The sequence below is a fragment of the Erpetoichthys calabaricus genome, chromosome 8 (assembly GCF_900747795.2).
Source record: "Erpetoichthys calabaricus chromosome 8, fErpCal1.3, whole genome shotgun sequence".
Lineage (NCBI taxonomy): Eukaryota > Metazoa > Chordata > Cladistia > Polypteriformes > Polypteridae > Erpetoichthys > Erpetoichthys calabaricus.
The window spans coordinates 84,579,703-84,605,713 of record NC_041401.2 but is presented as its reverse complement, the minus strand read 5'-3'; the positions used below and the strand labels follow the sequence as shown (position 1 = coordinate 84,605,713).

Here is a 26,011-nt window from a genome sequence, read left to right as displayed (position 1 = left end):
TGTTCCACGCCTTCTCCATACTTTTTTCTTGCCATCATTCTGGTAGAGGTTGATCTTGGTTTCATCTGTTTTTTCCAGAACTGTGTTGGCTTTTTTAGATGTTCTTTAGCAAAGTCCAATCTAGCCTTTCTATTCTTGATGCTTATGAGTGGCTTGCATCATGCAGTGCATCCTCTGTATTTATTTTCATGCAGTGTTCTCTTTATGGTAGACTTGGATATTGATACGCCTACCCCCTGGAGAGTGTTGTTCACTTGGTTGGCTGTTGTGAAGGGTTTCTCTTCACCATGGAAATGATTCTGCGATCATCCACCACTGTTGTCTTCCGTGGACGTCCAGGTCTTTTTTGCGTTGCTGAGTTCACTAGTGCTTGCTTTTTTTCCCAGGATGTACCAAACTGTAGATTAAGCCACTCATAATATTGTAGCAACTTCTCGGATGGGTTTTTTCTGTTTTTGCAGCTTAAGGATGGCTTGTTTCATCTGCATGGAGAGCTCCTTTGACCGCATGTTGTCTGTTCACAGCAAAATCTTCCACATGCAAGCACCACACCTCAAATCAACTCCAGGCCTTTTATCTGCTTAATTGATAATGACGGACTTGCCCACACCTGCCCATGAAATAGCCTTTGAGTCAATTGTCCAATTACTTTTGAGCCCCTGAAATGAAGGGATTATGTTAAAAAAATGCTTTAGTTGCCTCACATTTTTATGCAATCTTTTTGTTCACCCCACTGAATTAAAACTGAAAGTCTGTGCTTCAACTGCATCTGAGTTGTTTCATTTAAAATTAATTGTGGTAATGTACAGAACCAAAATTAGAAAAAAGTTGTCTCTGTCCAGATATTTATGGACCTAACTGTACTTTCCAAGTATTTGTCCATTGCCAGACAATTTAATGAAAATTAGGGTCACAGGTTGCTTGGACTTTTTTACCAGAACCTACAACACTGAATGAGGTGTCACATTACAAAAGTCTCTACAAATTTCAAGTTTTTTTTTTTTTTTTTAATATTTACAGTTGTACATGATTATATTAATGTCTTAATGGAGAGATTGTTTCCCTGCTCAAAGTGTGTCTCAGTTCAGTTGGTACACGGCCTTGTTCTCTGTTGAATTAATTTTAATTAACTTGTTTTTTGAGATTTGTTCTCCAGAATTACTTCATCGTTCCTCAAAATTCCTTCATTTCTTTCCTTAAATGGCACCCAAACAGAAATAAACTGTGAAGTGAGTCAACTAACTGAAGACCAACTAAGTCAGGGCCTCACACTCCAGCCAGCTGGTTAATTAGGCACAGATTTTTGTTGTTAATTAAACTCGTTCTTTAATTCCATGGCTTGTTGCTGCTCTCATTGTGCAATTGCATTCATTTCTGAAATGGCTGATTTTCTCTTTTCTAAGAGCACTGTTAAAATGTTTTGGGGTCCTGAGCAGATCAACATTCCTAAGACCTTCATCTTTTTTTATGTTTACATATTGCATGATGGACACAGTTTGCTGGTCATTTTCTGGCTCATTTTGTATCTCATTATTGTTTGACTTCTAATTAAGGAAAAAGAAAAAATGAAGGGCTCTGAGTCTTCAAAAGCAAGTCAATTAAAATGAATTCAAAAGAAGCTAATTAGCAGCAAAGACAGGTCACTAATTAAGAAAACCTGCAGTCATGGCGGCCCTCCAGGATCAGAGTTGGGGACCCCATTCTATACTGATGTAGCAGATATAGCACTTTCAAATGTAAGGAGCACAGAAGCTGCGGTGGTCTTCGTGTGTGTGTCTGTAACGCTCGTCACAATGTGCACGTTAATTATCACATCTCCGTTACCTTTTGTTACTGAACTCCTGAATGGATAACGCCTATTTCAGATTGTTATTTTCTCTCGTCTTTAAGTCTTTTCTGCAGTATCTTTTGCTCTCTTCTTGGTATCGCTGCGGTGGTTTAAACGCACAGACTGGAGAATGAGGGGCGGGTGTTTTGGAAGAAGCCCAGGTGTAGCCTTTGCAGTGCAGGATCTGTCACTGTTAACCACACACGTTTGAGAATCACGTCGGATCCCCGAGACTAATTCTCCCAAGACTGGGATAATGTAAGAATTCATCACTTAGGCCTATATTTTAAGCCCACTTAAAATAGTTCGGGTGAGTCCAAATAATAGAGTGGGCGTAGGCGAGTGTAAAGGAATGAGACAATGCAATGCTCCAGTTCAATGCTGGCTTATGGATGGAAAGATGGACGGACAACTTCATTTGGCACATTTTGATAAAAGGGATGTTTGCTAAAACAACTTACTTTAGTAATACAGAAATTGTCTCGCAAACGTGTCTGATACGTACCCTTTGTTAGAAGTAATCACAGCGTTAGTTTTCTTAATGGACAGAATCACTTTTAAGTAGCGACTAACCACGTCTCTGTAGTTTAACACTACATGAACATTTAAATAAAGTTGGCGCTTCAAATGACGTCATTGAACTGCGCCAATAGCTCGCTGAAGCCACATGGGGGGGAGAAGAAATTCGGAGTTTTGTTTTGGTTTTGCTTCCCTTCTAAGCAATGCGGATTTCACTTAATGTTGGGTGTCGTCGGGAGTAGAGAAATAAAGTATTGCCTTTTCAGATCATGCCCCTAGAACTTGACCTTCCACCGGCAAAGAAGTTCAAGCCGGGATCGCCTCTTTTTGCTTTGAATAAAAAGCCTGGTATGCTGCTTCCCAGGACTGGAATTTCTTCGGTCCCGATCGAGGTACAGCGTAAACACCTTCCAATCTATCAAGCCAGAACACAGCTTATAAACCGACTAAGGCAGCTTCAGAGCACGATTCTCATAGGTACGTACAGGGGGATGTCAGCCTCGTGCTGATGACTATTGCGATCTCGGGTACAATCTTAACTAATAGGCAAATATAAAAATAACATTTAAGTTAAAAGTTAAGACGTATTAATGGAAACAGTATAAAGACACATCTTTCAGACAGTCAGTTTATGATGCGAATTCAATTTGTTTTACTGCATTGGGAAGCTATATTTAACTATGTCGTGGAAACACTCGCTTGTTCCATTCTGAAGTAATAGTTGACGTCATGCTAAGCAACTTGTGTGTCGTAAGTACTAAATGGCCTGTTTAATATCCACCCATTTACCGATTCCCAATTATCCAGTGAAAGCAGAGGCGCCTGGCGTGGCCTCGAGAGTCCTGCTGACTGCGGGCATTTTTAGGCAGTTTTCCTACTTTGATGGCCATTGTTACTAATGAAATCCTTCATTTTAAGTAGGTGGCTTATCGCTGCTCTCCGACTTTAGTCTCAGATTAACAGACTAGCAATCACCTAGTTTTCACCAAGTCCTAAAGTCAGATTAGTGATAAATAACACAACAAATAATAACTGATTTTACATTTTCGTTGTTTGTTCAACTAAGAATAAAGAAAAGGCTTTTGTGTGTTTTGAAATCTGCTAGCACCCAATCTGAGGATGGCTCCTGGCTTGTGCCCAATACGGAGGAATCTGGCAGCCAGCAACCCCAAAAAATTGAATGGGCTGGAAAATTGAGTATTGCTTATTGATCAGGGTGGAAAAGAGCAACTGAAATTTTTTCCAACTCCTTTTTTTCTGTGTTGAAATTGTGTTGTTATTAAAACAATACAGGTGGCAAGTGATCAATCTTTCCAAGTCATGGACAGCAGGCTACTTTTAAAGAAGCAAGACATCAAAGATTGTTCTTATTGATGGTTCTGTAAAACTGGGCCTGAACAGGCTAAATAGATGCCAAGGGTTTTTAGTCTACATAGGTAGTATGCTCTCTGCAGTTCTGATGGTGATGGTAATAATATTTTCTTCATCTTTATGTGCTGTTTGTGTCATTCATATTACTCGTATCATTTATAGTATATTTATAGTTTTTCTTTAATTATACATGGTATAGATCAAAATATTGCATTTCTGGGTATAATTTAGTTCAGAAATATGTTTGTTACAAAGTTATTGTCTGTTTTTACCTGCATTGTTATCTATATTACTAAACCACAGTTTAATTTATGCACGGGCGCACCGAAACGCATGTGCACTGCGCTCAAACGCTGCGGCTTCCCACAGTCAGTAGGTGGCGCTCACGTCAGACACACCAGAAGCAAACACGTCACGGCTCCACAATGAAAGAGCTCAACTAATGGAAATACAAAACGAGCCCGTATGGATAAACACAATGAACGAATGCGCCCACCACGCGCTTCGCCCGTATGAATAACAACAATGAACGAAGGCGCCCACACAAAGAAACCGCTGTAGTACAAATGCGCTGCGGCGCCCCAGAGTCAGTAGGTGGCGTAACGGAAATACAAAACGAGCCCGTATGGATAATCACAATGAACGAACGCGCCCACAACGCGCTTCGCCCGTATGGATAAAAACAATGAACGAAGCGGCCCACACAGAAACCGCTGTAGTACAAATATGTGTAGTTAAATTTATGCAAGGCGGACACACCGAAGCGCATGCGCACTGCGGCGCCCCAGAGTCCAACGCAGCGGCTTCCCAGAGTCAGTAGGTGGCGCCCACTTCAGAAACACGTCACGGCTCCACAATGAAAGAGCTCAACTAACGGAAATACAAAATGAGCCCGTATGGATAAACGCAATGAACGAATGCACCCACAACGCGATTCACCCGTATGGATAAAAACAATGAACGAAGGCGCCCACACAAAGACACCGCTGTGGTACAAATATGTGTAGTTAATTAAATGAAACCTTTACCACGGCTATGACCTGTGAGATACACCTGAGGTAACACGTGCACGTCAGGTTGTACCAGATGAGTCACAGCTCCAAAAAGAGCCTGCTTTAGTACAAATATATTTATTTAATTAAATGAACTTTCCCAGGACGCACCCACCCTCCATGATATATCACCCCTCCACGTATCAGAGGGAACAACAAGTGATTGCCATTCTTGGATTTGTGATTCTTTCGAGAATCGCGGGCTTGCTGGTCAATCTTTAATATTGTGTTTTTTTTGTATCAGTATGCTGCTGCTGGAGAATGTGAATTTCCCCTTGGGATTAATAAAGTATCTATCTGTTTGTGTGTGTGTGTCTGTATGTGTATGTATATATATATATATATATATATATGTGTATATATATATATATATATATATATATATATATATATACACACACACACAAGGGGGCTCCGCCCCCTGCTCGCTTCGCTCGCCTACCCCCGGGGTTGGGTAACCTGAAATACATTGATGAATGTATGAGATATATCGAATTGTAAAGGTGTAGATCAGTGCTCCGCAACCAGTGTGCCGTGGCACACTGGTGTGCCTTCAGCCAATACAGGTGTGACGCGGTCAAATAAGACAGTTTTCTAACTAAATAATATTTCAACGGTCCTCCTTAGAAACACAATAACGAGAATACGTGCAATGAAATATTCGCGTAAATAGCCTTTTAAAGGTTTCATAATTTTATGTGTCATTTCTCTGAAATAATAAATCCCATCGCCTGGCGCCTGGCTCCTGTCGCCTAAGACGTAGGCCCTACATAGTCGCCAGACAACTCCGTAGTAAGCTTTGATAGGCAGAGCGCTCCGTACCCTCACCTAGATTCAATTCAAGCCGACGTATTAGTCGTGCTACGTCGCATTCACTCGTCTTGCGACAGTAGTTATCATTCATTACTATTAGTTGTGTTGCTGAATTGTGTACGGTTAACGTTCTTCGTGTGATTCATATTTAGTTTTATACCCCTTTAAATATAGATAAATTTTTACGTGGAAAAGATTCGTCTTCACGTACAGATGATGAAGAACCCAGCACAAGTGTTGCAAAAAAAACCCCAGAAAATTGTGAAAAGGAAGTACAACGAAGACTACATTCGATATGGATTCTCGTGGTGTGGTGACAAAACGGCTCCAAAGCCACAATGCATCATTTGCGGCGATCAGCTATCAAACGAGGCAATGTCACCCAGTAAACTAAATCGCCATCTAAATTCAAACCATCCCAGTTACGCCAAAAAAGACAAACAACTCTTGTGTTAATTAAAAATGATAAGCGGTCATGCTTAAAAGATCTTGACCAAGAACTTCGGGTTGCGCTGTCAAATATTGAGCCGAATATAAAACTTTTGTGTTCATTGAAACAAGCGCAGGTATCACATTAATCAGTCATTATTTATAATAATTATTAAGATTGCATAAAAGTAAATATAATATAGTTTTTATGTATGTATACTTATAATAAATGTATACATATAATAAAAAATGAAAATTTATTGTAAAATTCGTGTATTAAATTAATATCTATAATATCTATTAGGATATAGCGGGTTGGATAATGGATGGATGGATGGATATCAGTGGCGTAGCTGGAGTTCATGTTGTCCGGGGCGGTGAAAAATTTGACGCCCCAAAGCTGAAAGAAATTTTTTTTTGCGCCTCCTCAAGGAACAAAAAAAAAAAGGAAAGTACCGTAGTTTGGACGCCCCTAAATAGCTGGAGCTCGGAGCGGACCGAACCCCATAGCTACGCCACTGCTATATATTTTGGCTTTTGATGTGCCGCGGAATTCTAGGAAGAACTTTGGTGTGTCGTAGGTGAGAAAAGGTTGCGGAGCACTGGTGTAGATGATGAACAAAGGAAGTAAAGAACCCATAGCATGGCACATTAGAAGGATCTATTGGAATACTTCTTTATACACAACACTTGTAGTAAAATCGTTGATAGTGTGTGTCATCTGGATCTAACACGTAGATCTGTGCATATTTGCGTTCGTGATTTGGCTCAGGGTGCACTGTTCCAATCCGATGTAATATTTGTCCACATACGCGAAAGCAGTATGGGCCATTGCCAGCTGGTGGCCTGATATTTACACCGGTAGATGCAAAAGCAAATGAACTATTGTAGGATCTAATGCAGTCCATAATGTTTTTACTTTCGGGTACATTGTTAGTTAGAAACATCCATAGATATTCAGGATATTCATGTAAAGGAGGCAGTCTAACCTGACCCCTTTGACAACAACGTGTAAACTCATCAGTTGTATTGCCAGTTGTTTCTTCAGGGAAGTTAAGTGAATGACAATGACAGCAAATGATATTCATTAATCCTAATGAATGTTCATTAATAGTGGACGCACTTAAAACCAAAAAGCCCTCAACCTGGGTGGGACGCTACAATACTTTTGAATTTTACTGCTTTCATATTGTGTACCCTTGTCTGCATCTGTATCGCGCCATCGTTCGTTTGAGCCTTTCGAATTCCACTGCTTTCATAATCTCTTATCTGCCTTTTTTTCTCTCCAATGCCTTTGGGTCTCTATTCACTGTATTGTCCTTCTACGCTTTCAATGCGCTGAGAGCACATGATTTGTGTGTTGGAATTGTTTCAATTTCATTATCTTCACTTTTACTTTAAGGCTTCATTAAAAACAATATTTTCTGGAGACACATTATGACAACGCAACGTATAACTGCCCGTGAGTGAAGATTGTAATAAATAATCTGAGTTTTTCTGTTTGTCCATGTGATTTATTGATTGTCATAGCAAAGGCTATTCTCACGGTAAACTGTAAACATTTTACTACGAATGGCATATCACGATCTCCTTTGGTGTGTGCTACTCGCGGAATATATACATCACCTTTCTTTTTGCTTGTTAAAATTTGCATCACTTCTCCGAGATCATCAATATACACCTGACCGAATTGTGTACTCTTTGAAATTTAACTTGTCGTTCCTTTAACTGTTGTGGGACCACAGATTCTCATAGCATATGGTCTGTTATTGTGTAAATCCACGTTTTGTCCATTGAATGATGCGAATGCGAAAAGACTTTGTTGTCTACTCTTTTTCAGACCTCAATTTGGCCTGGTATTTTTTCAATTACACCTGGTTCTGATGATTAATCACCTTTTGTTTGCAGTAATGCAATCGTTTCTAACTTTTCTTTGATACTGTAGTGACTGACATGACAAAGTGTCACAAAAGTTTTACCTGAACAATCGCTGACTTCCTAACCCCAAACACAACTTTCTAGCACCCTCTCCAACACCTCCCCCTTTTACCGCATGAAATCAATACCCCGCAAATATTGTCAATGCCAGCAGATTTTCTGTTCTTGAGGCCACTGGTGTCTGTGTAAGTTGCTAGTGTAAATGGATCACAGTAGATGATAAATGGACTTGTGGATGTAACTTTAGGCCAAAGCACCTGTTTAAGCTCCAGATCTGTAAGGGAGGAGGTTGGTTTTAGGTCTATTTAGGATATTGGAAAAGTGTTCCTTCCATCTTGCTGCGATTCCCTTCTCATCCAATATAATCTTACCATTTTTGTCAAGGACTGGGATATTGTGTCAGTCCTGTTTGCCAGATGATGTGTGGACGATTTGGAACACTGCACAGTTCTCCTCACGATGTTGCCTGGTTATATTTACCAACTGCCATTTGTTATTTCATGCACTGTTTTTGATGTGTTTGTTTCAGTCTGCATAATCCTGGAGAAGGGCTTGTTGACGATTTGAGTCACATTCTGATATCAGTTGCAGTTGGATATTTTTCTGATCCTCTATGAGTGACCATGTTGTGTCGCTTCTTGCTTCCTTCAGTTGACTGGCAGTGCGAAGAACATCTGCTGCAGCTCTGTATACCAACTTCTTAAAGTCTGACCATTGTGATTCTAGATCTGTGGAGGAATTGAAGAGTACTTGGAAGTGATTAGATGTCTTGATACGGAATACTGCCACAGTATGGGGGTCTTTGAGCCTTTTCACAACATATCTGGTTGTGGTTGTTGCTGTTGCCTTGGTGCTCACTTTCAACTGAATCTTGACTTTGGCTACTGATAGGTAATGGTCGCTCTCACAGTCCGCCCCATGGTGTGTACGGTCATCTTGTATTGAACGTGTCCATCTCCTTCCAATGGCAATGTGATCTATTTGGTTTTCATAATTAGTGTCTGGGGATCTCCAGGTGATCTTGTGGCAGTGCTTATGCAGGAACTTAATGCCACCAATAACCAAATTGTTTACTTGGCAGAACTGCATAAATTGCTCTCCATTTGCATCTTGAGTGCTGACACTGTGCGGGTCCATCACCCTGCCCTGGCCAGCATTGTTGTAACTGACCTTGGCATTCAGATTGCCAATCAGCAGCTTGATATTGTGCTGCGGGATTCTGTTTACTGCATGTGGTAAGGTACAGTAGAAAGTGTCTTTCGACACTTCATCAGCATCTTCAGTTGGGATGTAGCACTGGATGATGGATACTTTAGCATGCCTTGTGACGAATCACATGGTTAAGTTGTTTGTTGACGGGTTCCTATTGTGACAAGGCTATCAATGCTGCATTTGGCAGGAGGAGTGCAACACCTTGACTGTGAATGCCATCCTTTCTGCCAGAATGTAATACCGTAATTCCATCGATAACCTGCCTATTGGTATCAGTCCATATCACCTCACTAATTCCAAGGACATCAAGATGGTAGTGTTTCATTTCAGAAATTACCTATGCACATCTGCTAGGCGCATTGAGAGTTTGTATGTTCCAGCAACCCACTTTGGTTTTTCTGCAAGCTATAAACACTCTGGTGGTTGTTGCAATCACACTAATTGGACCCTGAACTTCTTTTCGGCTTTGGCTCAGGTTTGTCATGTCACAAGTATCCTTGCTGTGCTGTTTGCAACCAGCTGAGGCTATAGTGATCTTGCTGAGAACTGCATCATCAATGTCTGTTTCTGTAGTTAGTTTAGTTTTTATGAGGATGGGGGACCAGCCCAACCTTAACCCTCCTCATTTTATTCAGTCTTGGGACCACCAAGGGTAACTATGGTACCCCAGGCACAGATACACTTATAAAAAAAAAAAAATTTTTGCTCCAGCCAGCTGTAGAGAACGTGGTCTTTTGTGTGTGTTATAAAATGTTTGTCACTTATGTTGTAGCAATTTGTATCTGTACAAGGTGCAGGCTGTTATGCTGGCAGCACTGGGTATGTTAAGCTTTGGATCGAACACTTCACAGTATCTTATGAAGTCTTGTAATTCTTGCAGTCTTCAAGACATTAGTTTCTGTCTTTTGTTTTCAGCTCTATGAGGTGAGAGGACAGCAGCCAAGTTGGTTTGTTGACCAATGTAAATTCAGTCAACAGCAGTGTCCACTCTAATGCCCAGTACCCCGTGAGCACTACTTACTATTACACAATCTAATTATCTGTTAGTATGTAATAATCTGAAATTTGTATGCATTACAGCACACACTAGAAAATGTATTTATTACAATGACATTTTTAAACTATTAAGGCATAAACCAGTTCATTCATTCACTTACTTGTGTATTATGCTGAATAGATATACTTAATGTTGCCTATTACTGTAAGTTTAAAAAAATTGCACAGATAATTTAACAGCATACATTTTTAATAGTGTATTGTGTACAACTAGATAAGTAAAACTAATTCAAACTTTATTTAGAATTGCTACAAATCACAGCTCTGTAATGCAAAAATTACTGTTGGCCAGAAGTATACTTAATTTTTTAACAACATTTTCCGTCCATCCATCCATTAATGATTGAATCCACCTAATCCTTCAGAGCCTAACTCACCAGTATCTGGTGCAAGGTAGAAATCAAACCAGGCACAAAAATAGTTCCCGAAAATGATGATAATGATGCAAGAAACTGGAAACATGTTTAAAAACTTGCTGGATATAGAGTCTAAATGGAGCAACGGGAACAGTTGAGTTAATCCCCATATCATAATCCAAAGAGCCCCACCATTCATGTTATTTACCATGCTTTACACACCCACAAATCTTTGAAGTTGTAAATAGTGGGCTTTTTCCAGAATATCGTAATTATTAAAAGTATTGTTAGCATGATGGTGGTCCTAATTCATTCTAAACCATTGTCTCGGGGCTGTTCTCTGATTCAATAGCTTTAACTCCAGTCAGACGTAGGCCTATATAATATTTTACTTGAAGGCTAGCTAATCAAAATGTGAATTGAAACATTAATAAAGATTGTGAACCCATGTATTAATATTGGTGCATTTATTTTGCTGAGTTTATTTAAAACATAATTAAAATGACCTCCATAGCAGTGTACTAGAAGTTGAATGCTAAAATTCTACATTTTTTTTCTTTGAAAACATTCTAACCATAAATTTGTCTATTTTCTGTACCTGCTTAGTCCATTACTGTGTCATAGAAATTGCATCTGCTTCTGTCATCCTCATACACATAAACCAAACTGAACTGGATGCCAGTTTGTAGCAGTACATGTTCACACACATCTTCTTGCTTACTACAATCATCCATCTATCCATCCATTTTCTAAACTTTTTTCTCTGGAGTGGGGCCACGGGGAAGCTGGAGCCTATCCCAGCAAACACTGGGTGCAAGGCACTAATAATCATAGCCCATCACAGTATCTACAATCTTTCATACTAAACTCTTTCCCCTATCAGACACTAAAAAAATTATAATCCCACAATAGGGCAGCAATGGAACTGGGATCCCTGAAATGCATTTAAGGAATAAAAATCCAATTTTAGCCAGTTTTGAGCATTACTGTATTTTATTGTTATTATGGCTTGTTGATCAGGTTGGAATTTTTTTTCTCCAGTATGTATCATTCTTGAATCTTTGTAAAAAATATATGATGAATGTCTTAAGAAATTTTGGTAAGTTCCTTTTTGATGGCATGCGGTATGTGTGAATATTGTCTTAGCAAATCTGTAGTACTAGGGTGTTGTACCGTGTTAGCCATTATGAATGTAGAGACAAGCCAAGCAAAATGACACCTTTTATTGGCTAACTAAAAAGATTACAATATGCAAGCTTTCGAGGCAACTCAGGCCCCTTCTTCAGGCAAGATGTAATCAATTTCGAGTTGCCTCGAAAGCTTGCATATTGTAATCTTTTTAGTTAGCCAATAAAAGGTGTCATTTTGCTTGGCTTGTCTTAGCAAATGTAATTTCCATTTTTTTCAGGAGAAACTGGCTCTGGGAAGACAACACAGATTCCCCAATATCTGTATGAAGCTGGCATTGGACGTCAGGGTATTGTAGCCATCACACAGCCCCGAAGGGTTGCAGCCATCTCTTTAGCAGCCAGGGTATCAGAAGAAAAAAAGAGTGAATTAGGAAAACTGGTTTGTTAGTTTTTATTCTATTCTTAGTTTTGGTCTTTGCATTGTAGATGTAAATGTGTGCATTTTTACGGGTGGTTCTCTCTTGAGTCTTAACTTGAAATAACCAGTCTGAATGCAACACTTAGTGGCATTTAATTATGGAGCGTTGAGAATAGTACGTAATTGTCATTTGTCACCCGTCTCAAAGCAAGTTTTATTATTTATTAAACAACCTACATGCAACATAACATTGTGTCTGACTAATAGAGAAGAAAGCAATTAATGTCTTTCATCTTAAAAGATACAAATTAATTTCCCTGGTGATCAACAGAAACCGTATACGTGCACTGATACTGCCACAGAGCATTTCCTCAAGTAATACAAGACAATCGGGCTATAACTACTTAGCACAGTTTTATGCAAATGTTAACTGCTTTTATCAAAGGGGTACTAAAATGCACAAACTATACTGTATTTTACTATATTTGAAGAAGAATGGACTGTTTACAGTTGGCAGAGCAGCCAATTTATTTATTTTATTTGGATTAATTTGCATTTTAATAGATACCAATTGTTTTCCAAAACTCAGTATTCTGGAATGGCATTTTGTACTCAAAAAAGGTCAACCAGAACTTGTGCCTGCAGTCTAATGGGTGTATCATTACAGTATTTTCAGAGGATGATCAATGGGATGTGTTATAAAGGTAGTGTTTGATTTCTTCAATTCGGTCAAGCTGTGACTAGATACAAAATGACTGACAAGATTTTAACTGTTCACTTTTGTCTGTCTATAAATGAGAAATGTGAGGTTCATTTGGTACTTTGTCTCCGTTTCAGGTAGGATACACCGTACGTTTTGAAGATGTTACTTCTGCTGAAACCAAGGTGAAGTTTATGACAGATGGCATGCTGTTACGGGAAGCACTTGGGGACCGGCTTTTGCAAAGGTATTCCGTAGTAATTCTTGATGAAGCTCATGAGAGGACTCTTCACACGGATGTTCTATTTGGAGTGATAAAAAATGCACAGGAGAGACGGAAGGACAAATTTCCTTTAAAGGTAGAGGTGATTTTTAAAAAAATTTTATACTCTGATTGCAGCTTACACACTCCGGGGTCTTGAAAGTGAGAGAATTTTCTTTCTTTTTCATTTGGCAGTAATGCACTACAACAAAGATGAATTCTGTACTACATAATGTTTCACGTTTTATTTAGTATTGTGGAACACATAAATTTCAATGTCTGAAATCTAGAAATTAAAAAGAAGAGAAACTGGGAAAAAGGTTGGAGATCATTCTGGCTTCCATGTATTTTCACAAGTGCTATAAAAACTGGTCAAAGATGCGAACAAGTAGGACCAGAGTCATCTCCAAGCACAGAAATGTCTCTATTGATCCTTAAGATGGACTGTTAAGACCACCGGCCTTCTTTTAAACCGGTGTGCCCCGAATTGGTGGCGAGTGGGGTGGGATGATGACATCGCTAGACTGGGCACTTTCATAGTTGGAATGGAATCTGAGAGACATGTGAGTTCCAGTGTAGCATCAAACCCTTCTATTTGTGTTACCTCGAAATCTTCTACCGCAGGGTCTTCAGAATGATCACACACAGAATACTTTCTGTATATACTTGAATATAAGCCGAGTTTTTCAGCACCCAAAATGTGCTGAAAAACGTCACCCTCAACTTATATTCGAGTCAGGTCCCGCTGCCCCACGGTATACGAACAAGCCAGTTTCCGTTTCGGTTTGTGCGCACCAATGATTTCCGCACGTGTTCAGTCTCTCCCTGTGCAGCGAGAGAGAGAGCGCACGCAAGAGAGAGAGACACACACACACACACACACACACACACTAGAGAGAGAGCGAGCGAGCGAGCGAGAGAGATACCATATTGTTTTTGTTGACCCTCTTCTCCACTTACAGAGCTAGTTTACTGTTTTTCTTTGAAATAAATACTCAAAAGCATTTAACCTACTAATGCCTCAATTAATGTACGGTAATTTTATTGGTATTTATTTTGATTATTGAAACTTACCAGTAGCTGCTGCATTTCCCACCCTAGGCTTATACTCGAGTCAATAAGTTTTTCCAGATTTTGTAGGTACTGTAAAATTAGGTACCTCGGCTTATATTCGGGTCGGCTTATACTCGAGTATATACGGTAATCACATTTTACAACAATTTTAAAACCAAAACTTATTCTTTATACCAGTTATCATGCACATTCAAACATTCCAACTTTTATTGTTGATATAAAATACACTTTATGAAGCATGCAAAGAGAAGATAAGATGACTATGGGTAACTAGTACTTTATTAAGAGTGATAAAAATAATGGAGATGTTCTTATTCTATTGTGTATGTTGTAGTTTTGTGAACACTTGTAATAGTTATTTCTATTTTGTCAGTTATATTGCCATTTGTAAAATACTGACTTTCTTATTTTTATTTTTTTGCTCTAGGTGATCATTATGTCAGCTACTATGGATGTAGACCTGTTTTCCCAGTACTTCAATAACGCACCAGTTTTGTATTTGGAAGGCAGGCAGCACTCCATTCAGATATTTTATACGAAGCAGACTCAGTCAGACTACCTCCAGGCAGCACTAATATCTGTGTTTCAGATTCACCAGGTAAGTAATTCTGCTGTGCTAAACTGATGTTTACCATTAACAGTTTGTCTTAAGCATGTCGTTTCTCACATTGTGCAGATATCTGCTGCTGTTTATTTTGTAGTTTCTACTTGTATGCATATTTCTGATTTTATTTTTTTTGTCTCCTAATGTTGCTTATATCTCAGTGGTGTGGTGGGTGCCACCATTTTTTAAAAATATTTTAGGTTCTTACCTCCACTTTGAAACTAAGGTTGTTTTCACCCATTGTTAGGCCAGAAACAAGTGATGAACTAGAATAATCCTACCATTATTTATCATTTTTGAGACTGTCACAAGAATTACTAAACATGAAAGTCAATCTTGCCTTAGGAATACTTTGATCACATTAGCAGCTATAAATATTTAATAATAATAGCAATAAATAATGTGAGGAATGACTTTTTACAGAAAAAAGAAATGCATACAGATTTTTAAAGTTGAATTACAGTAAAGCATACCCAGAAAAAGAACATATACATTTTTAATTGATTCAAATGTAATTGATTCATAATTTATAATTCTTTTGCTTTGCGTTGGGCTAACAGTTCAGTTCTAGATTGGACAGGATGTGTACACCCATTCATACAGTTCTTAATTTTCTAAGAACACTCCATCCTGTCTGATTTGTTATCGATTAGAATAAACTGCATATTTGGAGGGTCTTTTGGAATTTCAGATAAAATGGGAGAGAGAGGATCTGACTTCAGAAAAATATTTAACTGGGGGAACAGTGTCCATTTTTAATAATAGCTAAACAAGAACAGAAAGATAGGAGGCCAACAAGAAACAGATAACTATACACTCTTTAAAATAGTGCTAGTCGGGACAATGAAATGTCTACATCAGGATGTGTTAATTAAATTATCAGTAGGATAGCAGTACAGAGGATTGCTGGCTTGGTTTATGTAAGGCCAGAAGAGTGGATTTGGACCAGATCATTTTATAACAAGACACTACCGTATAAGAATTTAACAAATAGGGATGTGGGGGACATTTGAGGGGGCACTACCAAAAAAAGCAGGATGTCGTTTTTTGAAGGGACACACCCTCTATATTAAATGGAGTGATCAAATCCAGCTTACAAAAGGCAAAATGTAGAGCAGGGGTCTCCAACCTTTTTTTCCCCCCCGAGAGCTACTTTTACAAAATGAAAATGGCCGAGAGCTACTCATGTTTTCTAACGTTTATTCTCATAGGTTATTTCAACCCAAATAAACTGAATAAGCTTGTTTTGCCTGAACATTTATAAAATGTTGGTGTCCACAACTCACATTTTGCATTAAAACATTACAAAAAAATATTTATTGCACCTGCAAGTGCCTTTTGTATGTCTGTATGCATTTTCTAGTGTATCTCACACTATTGAATTAAAACAGGAATGCTGTCAAAACAAAACAATGCAATTAGAAATACAGATATTACTTATTCATTTGTCATTTTGTTACATGTCACTGTTTCACTTCACAAGAGTATTGACATGTCCAGTTGCATGTGTGATTTGTGTTTTAGTTAGTGAGATGACTGGCACTGCATGGAGTCAACAAGAGAGGTGTATGGTGGAGTGTAGCCACTTAGGTTCACTCTTACAGAGTCATTTAAATGTTCATCTGTCAGTCTTGTTCTGAACTTTGATTTCATGTCAGAAAAGGCAGACTCACAGAGGTAAGGAGACCCAAACAAAGCAAACATTTTCAGAGCTGCTTGGTGAAGATTCTTATAATTATCTGTCTTTACTAAGCTCCAGAAATGCTGAGAATGCTGTTAAGACTTTACCTGCACCTTATTTTGAAGGTTTACTAATATATAATATATAAAATCCAATGTCTGTCTGTCCGCTTTTCACGAGAGAACAACTTAATGGATTTAGATCGTTTTTTTTTTTTTTCTATAATTTGCTTGAGCATTCCGGTTGATGTTGTGATTTCTCTCACTTCGCTATGTATCATAGTTCGCTTGCGTTACTGATTTATTTTCGCGAATCCGAAATCCACACAACGGGCCGAGGGGGTTGGTTGGTGGGGGGGGGTTTTGGGTCTTAGGGTCTCTCCTCACTCACTCGCCAGCTTCGGGGCGTGTTCCTTACAATTGAATTCAACTTTGTTTGATATTTAAAATAAATTGTTACTTAGGTTCTTGATGAGTTTGAGTCCAGATATTCTCTTAAGTGTATGCCACATTGAAAAGATAGATTGCAATTCAGATTGTGGATTGTGATATGATTTTTTTTTGGAAAGATCACCCACCCCTAATTTGACTAATCAAGTGTTCAAATTTATGTAGGATTCATTAACCCTTTGGTGAGCTACTTGGAAAGGGGTTGCGTGCTACCGGTAGCTCGCGAGCGACGTGTTGGAGACCCCTGGTCTAGAGGCTCAATAAGAAGACAAAAAATTAAAAAGGATAAAGGTCAGCCTTCCCTCGTACCTGAAGAGATGTGACATGATTTGGAAATATCTGAGTTGTGAAATCACTTCTGAAGGAGAGAAATTAAAGAGCCTTGATCATATAGTTACATCTTGAACCGTATTACATCTAGAACCTGCTAAAGAAAGATTTAATACATAGGATGAAAAGCTTTCTCTGTTTCTAGTGAGAATGCTGTAGCTGAAGGTGTTCAGTATCCAGTTACACTGATAACATAAAGGAGACGGTGGATGTTTCCATAGTTTGACTGGACTGAACAAAACCAGTGTGGTTAGGGTGAATTAAATTGTAAATGCCTGTAAGAGTTTTGCCAGCAGCCTTATATCAGTGTTTATTATACAAATTGGGTGATAGTATAAATTAGAAGGATGCTTTCCTGATTTTGATTTTTGAATTTTTGTCAGTGTAATGGCAATGTTTACCATCTAGAAAAATTGGTTACAGTAGATACCCAATTTAAGAAAGCTGGTAGAAGCTCAGCAGAAAGACTGTTATAGCTAGAAACACAAAAATTATTTGTTGTAGGAGCTCATCAAATTTAAATTAGATGGATGGTGGCAGGAAATTTATCTACTATGGGATTCATATAGGATTTTTTGCAAATACCAAGAACTATTTTAAGTGTTTAAAACCTAAAAATTGACTAGGTAGATGTAGTAAGAATGAAGACTACTAATGGATTGGGCAATAAGTGGATCACAGCACCCTCTTTGTTAGTTAAAAGTCTACTGTTTTGTTTTTTCTGCCAGAGATGAGCCTAATCTTTTAACATCAAAGCCAGTACACAAATGTTCCAGGAAGTGACCATTGAAGTCCAAAATAGTGGATAATTGCAAAAATCAAAGCTGGAACCAAAGAAATAATATAATCACACCAAAATAGAAAACAATGAAAAAGAAAGAGCTGAAAGAATAGCTCAATTAAAAACTTTCTATCTTTGGAGACGTTTGATATGTACTATAATGCATCTTCCTTCGTTCACCTCAGTGTGAGATGCCTCTTAACAAAGCTTCTAGCCAGTTGTAGAAAACATTTTGGTTCATTAAGTGGTTTGTTTTAGGCTTTCGGAGAAATTAAGTAGAAAAAACAAAATTACTCCAATGAGCTACCCAAACACACGTCTCTCCACTACTATGTATTGTATCGTCCATTCTTGTGTTTTTTACACTGCCTGTCCATGACACAGGTAGTTTCTGAGAGTATGATACAGTCATTATACTGTGTCCATATGATGATTATTCAGAGGTAACATGAAGAAACACTAATAAGCTTCTTTCTTCATAAGTGTCTACTGAAGATTGAAAGGATACACAAGTACAGAGTAAGGTTTGGAAAATATGACCGTACTAAGATTTAACTAAATGTGGTTAGTTTAACTGCAACATTTCTCTAGCCTCCTCTCTCTTTCTTAGGACATAAGATATTGACAAACAAGGAGAGACTATTCAGTCTATCAAGCCCGTTTGTTTAGCTAATAGCTAAGCTGTCTCAGTATCTCATCCAGATTTTTCTTAAAGGTTATCAAGGTTTCTGCTTCAACTGTACATCTCAGTAGTTTGTTCCAGAGTTCCACAACTCTTCTTTCTTTGATTCCTATCTTTATGTCATTTGTGGTTTCCAAGTCTGTCCACCCTTCTATTTATCACAACATAAAAGACATAAAAATGATTGTAGTTTTGATTACTTGATTTTTTTGCTCTCGATGCAAACACTGATGATATTAATTAAGTGACAGGATGTTCACACTCCCAATTATTTGATTTAAAGTTGTATTATTATGCGTGCTTTACTTTGTTGTAACTTGGTTTTTGCCCTAACATTTGGCAGAATACAAACTTTTCTGCCTTCACTCTGGGCTGTACTGATCAGCTTGCTTCTTCTAGGGGACCCATGCAGTTATCTGCTGTGTGTGTAATGGCAGCCAGTCAAATGTTGTACTCTGAGCTCTCTTTGCTCCACTTGAATCTCTCTGCCAATTTAAATTGTCATCTGCATTCTACTTCCACAGTCTGCAGTGATTTCCTACAGGACAGCATGAAACTGTTCGGAAGAAATATTATATGTGGAAGACATATATAGGGTTGTCCAGATCTAACTATGCAACTTTTAATGCAATGCAATAATTGCATAATTAGATCTGGACCACCCTGTACAGGGCAGCTTGGTTCCTTCATATGCATACTTAATGGAAAACTTCCCAATATTACGGTGCCTACCAATAAATATGAAAGCTGAATGTAACAGAGATAAATCTAAGCTTTTAGTGCGAGTACTTGGGTAATCAGTAAATACAGTGTAGCAGACCCTGCTTCTTGTAAATAACAATAACAATTTTGTAATTACATTTACTTCAGCTGACTTTATTTTCGGTTGTTTTTAATGGTTTTTTTTTTATTTTTATTTTAGGAGGCTCCTTCTTCGCATGACATTTTAGTGTTTCTGACAGGGCAAGAAGAAATTGAAGCCATGGCCCGTACATGCCGAGATATTGCTAAACACCTACCTGATAGCTGTCCACAAATGACTGTCGTCCCTCTCTATGCTTCTCTTCCCTACATGCAGCAGATGAAAGTTTTCCACGTTGCTGCAAAGGTAAATAAAAATAAACCTTAAAGAAGTTATACTTGGAACATAACAGCAAATGTTTTCTTATATTATTCCTTGGTATAGACATACCTGAACTTTTCTTCATTCTTTGTAACAGCATGGAAAAAAAAGTTTAATTTTTCATAAAACAATTATACCTGTTTAAAATTATATTGGCTGCAAAACAGCCTTATTTCTCAGGTAGGGTGAATAATTTCTACGTTCTGTAATGTAAGTGGAGAGAGAGAGCAAGAGAGAGATGTGTCCATGTGATCCATCTATAAAGGGATAGTTCTCATCATATGTACAATCCATTTCAATTCTATATTTTCTTCCAGAGATTACTTTTTAGGCTGTAGTAGTATTCTGTTTCATCTTTGTTATTTAATTTTACTGGGCAAATTGTAACCCAGGGTAGGCTGGGTGGTGCACTAGTAGTGCTGCTGGTTCATGTTCCGGGTCCTCCCTGCATTGAGTTTGCACGTTCCCCTCATGTCTGTGGGTTTCCTCCCACTGTCCAAAGATTTCCAGTTTAGATGAATTGGCAAAGCTAAATTGACCCTAGTGTGTGTGCAATGGATTGGTACCACTCTCTTTGTTCATGCCTTGTGCCCCATGCTAGCTGGGATAGGCTCATACCCACCCCTGGAGCAAAAGGAAAACTCACAATCTAATGAAGTTTGTTTTAAATACTTATGTGAAAGTTCACAGAACAAATTATAAAAAATTCATGAAAAACATCACACATACACACTCACAATAAAAAAGGAAAAAGTGTTTCTTCTATGTGTTGTTACAACCTCAGCTTTCTTATGTTAGTCTTCAGTAACATTTTGTGTTTAAAATTGTGTCACTTTTCTTTAGTATACATTATTCATACAGATACAGAGTACAGAACAAAAACAGAAACATCGTATTTGTCAAGAAAACAAGCTAGAATATTCCATTTGCATATTAGCTTGTTTGGGTTAATATAGACGCTTCCATTATGTGTTCTATATTGCTATAGAAACTTAACTTTTTAACATAACTAAGTATATGCTTAGAGCAAATTAAGAAAACAGTAATTTACTTAAAAGGGCTCTTACAGTACAATTTCTATTATCACTGCTACATCAGAGTGAACCTGTAATTTTGTGGGTTGTTAGCATTTAAACATAACAAATTCAATAATGGGGTATGGATCATGAAAGGTGTGCAATAGGTCCACAACCACCAATGTCTCAGTTGTTATTGATTTGGACTAAAGCAGAATATCACAGGGGTAAACAGTTTTAAACTTCGATAGCTGAGTGTTGTGCAATTCTGTTCTATTATTTGGTTTGTACTTCAAGAATAAATAAGGAAAATATAAGCAATACCATAGATGGGAAACTTAAAATGAAAGATTCTAATGCAAAGCAGTAAGGGTCAGAAGAAACACGGTACTGCATTTTTAGTATTCCTGAAAGCTCCCAAGGCACAAAAGCAGACCCTGTCATTTATTTCCCTTGAATCATGCTAAGCCTTTATGTGTGAAGTTGTTGAGTGAAGTTTTCATGCTTTACTCAAATTTGCCCTTAACTTGGGACTTTACTGGTGAATTCCTAATGAAGCTTGCATTACAATGTGACTGTTGGGGGGGTTGTCTAGGGCTGCTCAGGAGCAAATAAAACATTCAAGGTATTAGTTAATGGCAAATGCATTTATAAAAATGGTAGCTTTTTAATATGACAACAGGATAACGATAATATTGCACTGAAGTAATACTATGCAGAATTTTAAACAGTATGATCCATAATTACTATATATTATGATGTGTATGTAATTTTTCATTAGTTGTGACTGAGGAGACATAACGTGTTGTTCATTCTGGTACCTGATGCTATTTAGGGCTGTCGAAAAGTCATCCTTTCAACAAACATTGCAGAGACCTCCATTACTATTCCTGGGATTAAATTTGTCATTGATACTGGGATGGTGAAGGCAAAGCGCTATAATCCAGGTTTGTCATTTATGTCCTTCAATTTGATATGCTGTGGATAAAAAATAAATAAAACCAAACTTGGAAGCAAAGATTAGTATTGTAATTGGTTTCTCTGCTGTGATTTGTTTAAAATGTTTTGTTTCTTATCAAAAAAGTCAACTTTATGTTGGTGATTTTCATATTTTGTGCACTTTCACAATTTAAAGTGATTTTTCAAACCATTTTGAAAAATATTAACACTGAGTAGGTGAATTAAGGAAGTCAAGAAATAAAGGAGCACATAATGTCTCATTTAGTTAGTCAATAGGGAGTGGATATGGAAGTGCTTTCATAGCACTTATTTAGTTTATTAAAACAAATTTACTGTAGACTTGAACATTGGGCATTAATTTTAAGTTAATATCAAATTTATCCTTTGTAGAGATAGACTATTAGTTATGTTGGAAGTGTGGTGCTGTCTGTTTACAATTTTGCTTATAGAATCTCTTGTACTACAGACAGTGGGCTTGAAGTTTTGGCTGTGCAGAGGATTTCAAAAGCACAAGCATGGCAGCGTACTGGGAGGGCAGGCCGGGAAGACAGTGGAGTGTGTTATCGTCTGTACACAGAGGAAGAATTTGAGAAGTTCAATAGCATGACAGTGCCAGAAATACAGCGGTAAGTCATAATGCATTCTGGTTCTTTTAAGTAACAGTTAAAATTTCTGTCTCCTACAGTATATAAACAGTATTAGGAAATCATTAAGATTAAATGTGCTTGCAAGAGGACTGTCACAGTGGCACATTACAGAAAAATGTTACATTTTATTATTTTAATATACAGTGGAATCTCGAGTCATGACCGTAATTCGTTCCAAAACTCTGGTTGCAACCCGATTTGGTCGTGACCCGAAGTAATTTCCCCCATAGGATTGTATGTAAATACAATTAATCCGTTCCAGACTGTACGAACTGTATGTAAATATTTTTTTTAAGATTTTTAAGCACAAAAATAATAGTTAATTATAGCACAGAATGCACAGTGTAATAGTAAACGTGAATGTGAATTTTCCCTTGGGATTAATAGAGTATTCTATCTATCTATCTATCTATCTATCTATCTATCTATCTATCTATCTATCTATCTATCTATCTATCTATCTATCTATCTATCTATACATACTGCACGTAAAAACATTGAATAACACTGAGAAAACCTTGAACAGAGAAAACTAACGTTGTAAGAGTTCACGCTACAGCCTTACGAACCGCTCGCTGTAAACAGTTTTTAATGAGTTTTAAGCACAGGGAAAAAAAATGAATATTTGAAAAATCCTTAATTCATACAAAAACATAAACAACCAAGAAAACTAACATTGCAAGAGTTAGAGAGGAGATTACAGTTTTGAGGTAAAGTCCCTCTGCTCAATGCACGTCTGACCAAGAACAATGTACTTACAGGGAGAGACTGAACACGTGTGTAAATCATCGGCGCGTACGAACCGGAAGGGAAACTGGCTTGTTTGTGTACCGAGTGTGTGGTTGTGAACAGATGCAAAAGTTTGGAAAACTTTTTGGTCGTAACCCGATTTGTACATGTTCCGAGACGTTCGTGACCCGAGGTTCCACTGTATGCCTTTGTCCACTAAAACAGAGATTTAACTTTATCATGAACACCTCTGACAAATGGCTAACATAGGAAAATATATATTAAACCTCAGTTGTCCTAAGGCTGAGTATAAAATCAGATTGTAAGTATGCATGCACAAAAAATAAAAATTTTAATGGTTGGTATTAGGTAACTACAAACCTGCAGATATGAATGAGCACGTAAATTCTCAGTTTTTTTCAGTAGAATTCAACTAATTCTACTTAGTTTTGATAGAGATTAATATGTTACAGCTATCACTGATGCTGAGAAATACTACTGCATACTACAGACTTTTTTCACCATTTTTTATAATTTTGTGCTTTCATTCACTTATTGCCAAATTTAACCAGCTACATGCACAGTAAGCTCAGTCACAGATAAGGAGCTAGATCTGCAGCTGCCTGTTTAGTTTAATGGTAGAAAGTGCCCCTTGTAATTCACTGGATCCTAAGTTCACTTCCCTGCCATGCCGTTTCAGGTAGTAGAGATACTGGGAGGGGAAGTTAACACTCTTAGTGATCAGCAAAGACAGCACGTGTTGCCTGCGTCCCACACAATAATCTTTGTCACAGCATTGTAGCTAGGTAGGCAGCTGTTTGTTTAGCTGAGGACCGGAAGGACCTGCTGCTTTTACTTGCCTACATCTTAAGTACACCAGGCAGCCATGTCATCTTGGGAATTGCAGCTTCTGGAGAGTGGAAGTGACATATGTCTCTGCTGAGGTTTAATCATCCTTTAGTGGTGGGTTTTATTTATACCTTTTTCAACTCAATGAGGTGTACTGTTTTATTATGAGGAACTGCAGAATGTTTAAGCATGAAGTCAACATATTGCAGTTACACATGGTTCATTATACAGTGGAACCTCGGTTCACGACCATAATTCGTTCCAAAATTCTGGTCGTAAACCGATTTGGTCGTGAACCGAAGCAATTTTCCCCATAGGATTGTATGTAAATACAATTAATCCGTTTCAGACCATACGAACTGTATGTAAATATATATATTTTTTTAAGTTGTTAAGCACAAATATAGTTAATTAAACCATAGAATGCACAGCGTAATAGTAAACTAAATGTAAAAACATTGAATAACACTGAGAAAACCTTGAACAACAGAGAAAACTAACACTGCAATAGTTCGCGCTATAGCACTACCAACCGCTGGCTGAGTTTTAAGCACAGGGAAAAAAAAATGAACATTTGAAAAAATCCGTAATTTAATAAACCACCAAGAAAAGTAACATTGCAACAATGCACGCTACAAACCGATCGCTGTACACAGAAGTGAAAACAAAATCACGCCCAGCGCATTCTTTAACTGCCTTCCTACCTTATGCGTCCAGCCCCCTCTCTCTCGTGCTGCCTGTGTGTGTGCGTCTGTCTCTCTCTCTCGCGCTGCCTCTGTGTGTTCTCGCACTGCCTCTGTGTGTGTGTGTGTGTGTGTGTCGCACTCTCTCGCTATCTCTCTCTTGTGTGAACCGAGGCAAAAGTTTGGCGAACTTTTTGGTCGTAAACCGATTTGTACGTGTACTGAGACATTCGTGAACCGAGGTTCCACTGTAGTTCTAATAATTACTGCAGCACTATTGCCACAAAGTCATTTTATTAATAACTTGATCATTTTTTCTGTAAAGTAAGTAATAAAGCATTTTTGCTGATTTCCATTAATGAACATGTCCTGTGTAAATTCCAACTGACCTACAAAATTGGGTTGCAAATGTTGTTAGGAATGGAACTCGTCTATTAATTGAGGGTTGCCTGTATGCATTATGTACATAAAACAGTAAGGCAGCCTTACTATAAGGGTTGTTCGAAGTCAAACCAACCGATTTTTCCAGAAATCCCAAGATTTTGGTCTCTAAAAATTCTGAAAAAAAATGCCAAGTTTACCCATGATATCCTAGAGACACCCAGTAAAATTATTTTGATGCAAGATCAACACTTTCCAAGATATAGCTAATTTTATGAGGGGAGAGGGATGTCAAATTTGACAAGGCTTTATTTTTTCATCAGTTTTACAAGACCATATCTCAAGAACTAAACCACCCAGCAGGATCAAATTTTTTAGTACGTAACAAAATCAAAATGTTTGGTCCAGAGGCACTTACCACCAGTTGGTAAGACCCGACCTACAAATATTGGGGGGGGGGGGGGGGGTATTTTGTGTCTTTTGCTTTGCCATGTTTTGTCTTTCAGAAAGCATACCTCTAACTGATACAGCCTACTGAAATTTCGTCCATGTTTAGATACCTTCAAAGAGCTTTTCAAAAGGTTATAAACAAACAAGAAACTCCATCAGGGTTTGACCAGCAGACCTCTCAAATGTGAAAAAATAATTTTCAGACTAGCTTAATGCACTGTGGGAATATCCAGACATTTTTAAAATTATTTTTCCTGTACCTACATGGTCCCTTTTTTCTAAAAAAACAAGTCTTTACTTTTTCTTCTGTGAATCCTTCCTTTTTATTTTCCATTCTAAACATGGTTTAATTTCACCATTTCCCAGTAATGATAATGATCAAGTTCTTCATCACTAACAAAGGTATAGGATTAATGGAAAAAAATAAATCACCAAAGGCACACTAAGCCCAACACAAAAACAGCAGCTGCTTGATATATCATTAAATA

At 37.9% G+C, this 26,011-nt stretch overlaps 1 protein-coding gene across 1 annotated transcript in view; it reads left to right on the top strand.

Moving 5' to 3' along the window:
- The first annotated feature begins 2,453 nt into the window (after positions 1–2,453).
- Positions 2,454–26,011, top strand: part of dhx33 (DEAH (Asp-Glu-Ala-His) box polypeptide 33) — a 36,597-nt gene continuing 13,039 nt past the window's right edge. Inside the window, exons 1-7 of the mRNA XM_028807010.2 lie at positions 2,454–2,824; positions 11,983–12,143; positions 12,960–13,181; positions 14,586–14,756; positions 19,608–19,793; positions 21,660–21,771; positions 22,251–22,410. Of these exons, the coding sequence (XP_028662843.1) occupies positions 2,617–2,824; positions 11,983–12,143; positions 12,960–13,181; positions 14,586–14,756; positions 19,608–19,793; positions 21,660–21,771; positions 22,251–22,410 (1,220 nt within the window). The 5' untranslated portion in view covers positions 2,454–2,616. The remainder of the gene's footprint in view (positions 2,825–11,982; positions 12,144–12,959; positions 13,182–14,585; positions 14,757–19,607; positions 19,794–21,659; positions 21,772–22,250; positions 22,411–26,011) is intronic.